The 5806-nt window shown below is 44.9% G+C and overlaps 1 protein-coding gene across 1 annotated transcript in view; it reads right to left on the reverse strand.

Annotated features, from left to right (window-relative positions):
* Positions 1-919: 919 nt before the first annotated feature.
* G6PC2 (glucose-6-phosphatase, catalytic, 2) overlaps positions 920-5806 on the reverse strand; it is a 6245-nt gene continuing 1358 nt past the window's right edge. Inside the window, exons 3-5 of the mRNA XM_010155506.1 lie at positions 3462-3573; positions 2568-2683; positions 920-1431 (exon numbers count right to left, since the gene is read on the reverse strand). Coding sequence (XP_010153808.1) covers positions 920-1431; positions 2568-2683; positions 3462-3573 — 740 coding nt within the window. The remainder of the gene's footprint in view (positions 1432-2567; positions 2684-3461; positions 3574-5806) is intronic.

The following is a 5806-nucleotide window of genomic DNA, read 5'->3' on the forward strand; positions in this document are numbered from 1 at the left end:
AAAAACATAAACTTGCAATGACTGGCCTGCAAGCACCTTTTCCTGCTTTACACAAGTACTGACAGGGATTCAGCCTCGCGCCTCCCAACATGAGAGAATTGGACTAATTTACCTTGGCAGGAGCATGCACAACACACCGAGATAATTCACAACTGACAACTTACCTCATTTGGTGCTCTGTGTAGATGCAGAGAACTCAAAGATTTGTTGCACCGTATTTATGCACTTTCAGTATCAAAGGTGTAATCTGTATCATTCGTGATTTACGTGAACACTTTCAAAACGTAAAAATGGCAAAAATCACACAATGAAGCAAAAATATATTCCTCAGAGTCCAATGGGAATAAACGTTTATTTTTTCTCATCTGGCTTAATCAGAAGCTGTTTTGCTCATGAAGCTCAATAAGTTAAATCTAAAGCCTTGTGAGTAGCTGTGCTGGCCTTTTCACAGTGCCTGGGTGGAGCGATGCTCTCGCACCGTTACCGAGCAGTTGAACACGTGACGTCTATATATAAAAAATGGGATACCGAGTATCGCTATGTACAACTGAGGCTTGAAGCACCTTGAAGCACGTCTAGTTGGAGATGGACAGAACTAAAAGACCACCAAGTAGCTCTATGAAACTAGTTGATTTTACTTCAGAACTTCCTTGTGACCCAGGGTATTGGGTCATACATAACCATACTGCAGCGCCCCTCGTTCCAGTATTTCTAGGTCTAAAATCAGCAATTAATATGTCAGAGCTGCCAAAGTCATTCTTGACTGGACTTATCTTGGATGTACTGGTTACTTACCAGGAGCACATCACAGATGCAGTGGCATCTCCCTTGGTTAAAACGAGTTACAAAGCTGCCTCTGCAGAGGGTCCGTGAGCAGTTCAGAGCCGTCCCCACATTGCTAACCGGCTGGGAACTTTACCTAGTTAAGTTTCTTTTCAGTTGTCCTCATTAAGGAATGGACACCGTACGGAACCAAGGCAACTACAGTCAGAGGCATAGCTGCACTCTTACAGAAAGAGAGAACGTAGAACAAGTACTCAGTATGAGTAGGTATCTTAACGAAATTATACAGCTGCAGTGTAGCTAAAGAAGCAGCTACACATAATACACGGAAACTTATCTTACAGCTATTTTTACCTTTGCAGCTCGTGAAGAACATTTCAGAGTTAATTCCGAGACCTAAGCCAAAGAGTGCACCTAGATTCCTCACCAGTCCAGCAAAGGGCGTTGTGTCAATGTTTATCCAGTCCGGGTTGGCACACCACTTCTTGGCCTTCGGAACGGACCATAGCAAGTCAATATCAAGGAGCTTGAGGACTAGGTAGAAGCCAAGGGCAAAGGCGAAAAGAAACAAGTTTGTCTTCATGTACATGCTCAAGCTTGCTGTCTGAATAGCAGGAGTATGCTCAAAGGCTTCTGCCACCAGAATGCCTGCGGGTTAGAAGCTCAGTGTTACAGGGAACAACACAGGCTCTGAAGACACGCGTTTTACAGTGCTCCCCTAGAACCTGGCTTTTGAAGACAGAAGGATATAGCTATGCATTTGATGTGTATATATGCATGTACGCACACAATTTACCACACCTAGTACTCTACACAACCTTTTCTCCCACTCAGTGCTGCTAATTTGGAAAAGGGAAATTAAATACTCAGCACTACCTGTTTTTGTTGAGGCATGCCTTAGGCCTGACTGCACCTCCCAGACACAACCTGTCAAATATTAGATGTACACTAGATGGAAGCCAGCACGTCCCCTTCCCACAGCGCTCGCCCTCAAAGCCTGGCCCCAGCAGTACCAGTTCCCACACCAGCTCTGAGTGTTGAAGGCAAAGACACAGAATACATTTCTCTTACTCCTCCTACCCTGGTTGTGAAAAGGGCGAGCTGGACTGCAAGCTGTTAGCCAGTGCTGCCCAGGCTGCTCGGCATCCATGGAAGAGGACAGGAGCAGGCAGCCCCTGCGCGATGCTCTGGGCACCCTCCTTGCAATCAGACAGGTACTAGGGGGATCGTTCATAGTTTGAACTCCAAAATACCAATTCGAAACATGTTTAACTAACTCTGAAAAATGTACTTTAGCTTCTTAAACCACCCTGGGGGATTACACAGCTAATTTCCCTCTTCCTCTGTTCTGCCTGCCCTGTGCCTGTCCACACTTCACACACACTAGTGTGTACCTGGACACCATTTGAAGTGACCCAAATAGCTTCCTCCTGAGAGAGGTCAGGGCCACATAGGAGTGACTCCCCCTCTGATCCCTTCCACGCAGGCAGCACAGACAAAGATCGGATGCAGCCCGTACCACGCAGAGCGCACCAGTCTGTGGCCGTGTGGGCGTTCTGCAGTCAGCATCAGGGACAAGGGACACTGGCACGGGGACAAGGGCTCACTCCCTGCGTGAATTACAAAGACGGCAGATACGAGACTACCATCCAACCCTTGACCGTCCAGAGAGCGCAGAGCATCACTGGGGCTGCAAGCTGGGCACCACGACTAAAAATGTCTTGCCTTTTCTCATATTTTTTTTTTTGCATGTACGTTGAAAAGAAAAGGAAGAATAGCATTACCAGCAAATACTCCAAGAATAACTTGATGGGGGAAATGCGTTGCTATGAATACTCTCGAGATGCACACACTGATCTGGATAATCCAAAAAACACTCCAGAGGAATGACCATGTCAGTCTGAGGAGGAAAAGGAAGATGCTTAAAACTTAAGACGAGATACTTCACCTAGTAATTTACACCAGGCCCCTCACATCAGGCTCATGTTTTGACCAAGCAGAGGTTGACAAGCAGAGGTTGACAAGCAGAGACGTTCAGAACAGGGCGATTAAAAGCTGGAAGTCGGCACTGAAACACGAGCAAGAGTGGTTGCTCTTCAGCCACATCTCGGTCTGCAGGAACAGACCCCTGTAATTTCAGGTACAAGACACTACCGTGGTTCTACTGATGAAAATCGTCGAAGGCAAGTTAAATTAGCCCTAGTACCTTCAGCACATTTCTCATCATGAAGTTGTACTTCAGGGCAGAAGTTCATTACTTTGGTGACAAAGTTCACATATGGCTGGGAAAGGACAACTATCCAGGCGATTCTAAGACTTCCCCACACAGCTGAGTAACGTTGCCAACATTAGGTGCATTTGCTGCAAAATGGGGTAAGAAGGACTACCACCAGAGCAGTAAATTTATGCACTAAGCGAAAGGTCCAACACATAAAGACAACAAATAGAATTCGAAATTTCCCACACCAAAGACCTGACCCGAGCTTAAATAGGAGCAGATTCAGAGATACTGTATGCAACGTCAGCTAATAAATACCAACCTATGCAGATGGATAAATCCTCTTTTTTACAAAGTGGACAAACAGACTATGAATATTTGGTTAAAATAAGCCTGTGAAAAACACAGCATGTAAACAAAGAAATGTCTGTATGAATTGGAATAATGGAAAGACACTGACCTGTGAAGGGTAACTGCTGATTTATCTTTCCACCTAACTGTGTAGCTAAGTGCCGCTGTGACCATCACGTACCACACGCAGGAAGATCCCATGGCATGTCCAGATGGGCTCCCTAGTAAAGATAAAAAGGAAATATTAAGGTTTAAAAATGATGACTGTAACATTTGTCTTATGGAAGGCATCTACTGGCAGTACTCGGCACCTAATCATTCAGAAAGAAAATGATTAGGAAGGGCTGAAAGAATGTCAACTGCTTCTCAAAAGTTTATTTTCTCAAGATGAATTTTTCAGACAACTCATCTATACAGAAGACAGAATATTTGTCTTATATTGGTGTCATCTGGTATCTTGACTGGAAAGCACAGTATTATTCCATTACTTAGATTTGGATTGTGATTTAAAAAACAGAGCATCTAGGGCTGTTTTCGGGCTGCAGCATACAATGCTGAAGTTACCTATGAGGATCAGACGAGGAAGGTTTTGAACAGGCTACCTCGTAATCAAGGGGAGCAACTAAGCTTTTAGCTCTTTGTAACACTCTAGATGAAAGTACCAGTATAATTTAGATGGCCCCTCCAAATTGCCTTTTACCTGCTTCTCCAATTAGTCTCATTAGTAATATTACAGCCCAGGTACTTCACATTTTAGGTAATTTTGTATTAAATTTAGAAATGTATCTGAAGTGTGGTGGAAGAACTGTGTCTGTATGCCTTACTTTTTGATTTATTTTACAAATTTTAAGGTGTCGTACAATGTCAACTAGCTTGGAAACAGTCTAGCAGTAGAAGTGGCACGTGACATGATGCCATAGGAGACTGGACTGGTTGCTGTAGTCTGTAACAAGGAACACTTTCACATAAAGTAGTGAACAGTGATTTCTTTTTCATCCAAGTATAATAATACAAGTGTAATTTGTTTCAATACAGCAAATAAAATTTTAATTTTACTGGAAACAACACGAAGCCACAGAGAAATTCCCACAGCCATGAAAATCACCAAAAACCAACACGTGCTGTCATGACGCAAGGGAAATGATTCTTAGAATAACTCTGTCACTTCTTTCCCCTGTTCAAGTTTACGTTCAACAAATCAAAATAGGGAAGGAGAGAAAATTAGATCATTGGAATCCATCTCTACCGGACTTTTACAGATTGGCTTTCTGTGGAGACCGAAGTGAAAGGAACAGGGTTATTTCACTGGCAGAAGTAGTAATTCTGGCTGAAGAATGTGTTATGGCCCAGCGCGACATAGTAGTTTGCAAAGCAAAGGAGTATTTCCGTGAAGCAGCAAAGCAGGAACACCTGAGGAGGACAAAAGCTACAAACTCTCGTGTTAACTTCACAGCAGACGTACCCTTCTAACCTCACAACAGAACAAGCCCTACTGTAAGGAAAGCCTGATGCTGTGTAACAGCCTTGGGAAGGCTTCCCTGTGTTGCCACCTAGGAAAAATGCTTCACAGTTCACCTGCAAACTACCTACTAGAAACAGCATAAACTCTACATAAGGTTTCTGTTCTTAAAACTGTACAAATACCAGCAAAAAGATACAAGCAAAAGATGGCCAAACAATTTCAGGTCCTGGACTGCTTGCCACGTAGCATTGCAAACAGTTCCCTCGGCTTTCCTTTTTGCTGAAGCGCAGAGTTTGGGGTTCAGGCTATGGGAGCAGTATTTGGATGTGCCCTTCTCACGCCTGTGGCTGCTTCTCCAGGCCTTTTGTACAACCCACGTATTCGCAAGGTGTGTGCAGGGCCACGTAAGCTCACGCGCTGGCTGTGTGCACCCACAGCGGCACTGACTGCGCCACCTCTCGTTTGTGAGGAACCGGTGAGTGGCAGAGATGGGCAGTGGCCAAGGGCAAACCTTGAGGGGGGAAAATGTGGAATGACTTGTTACTTCAGCGAGGAAGTAACAGGAAGAAAGGCCTTCTGGCTCAATGAATCACAGTGAAACCCACCGAGTGGTTCCTTAGCCAGGAATTGGAATTCCGTGGTGCTGAACGGGCTCCCTTCTGAAAAGATCTGAAGGACTTGCTACCTTGGGTTGGGTCGCTAATGGCTTCACCTGAAACAGTGGGATCACATACGCACCACCTATAGGCAGTGTTAAGCCCTGCCCGATACACACACCTAAGCTGCTTGTTCAAGCTTACAGTGGGATATACCGCAGGATGTTGTTCCCAAAATACAGCTCTGCAAGCCACTCAAAAGCTTGCAGTGGCACTGGTGAGGTGCGGAGCACATTCATTCCCACCGGCAGTATTCTGTAGCACAACGAATTAAGCTGAACTCCGTCATTAGCTCCCAGCAAGCGGACCTTATTCCACGTCAGGGCTGTACCACTC

Source organism: Eurypyga helias, unplaced genomic scaffold (genome assembly GCF_000690775.1).
Source record: "Eurypyga helias isolate BGI_N326 unplaced genomic scaffold, ASM69077v1 scaffold42267, whole genome shotgun sequence".
Classification (NCBI taxonomy): Eukaryota; Metazoa; Chordata; class Aves; order Eurypygiformes; family Eurypygidae; genus Eurypyga; species Eurypyga helias.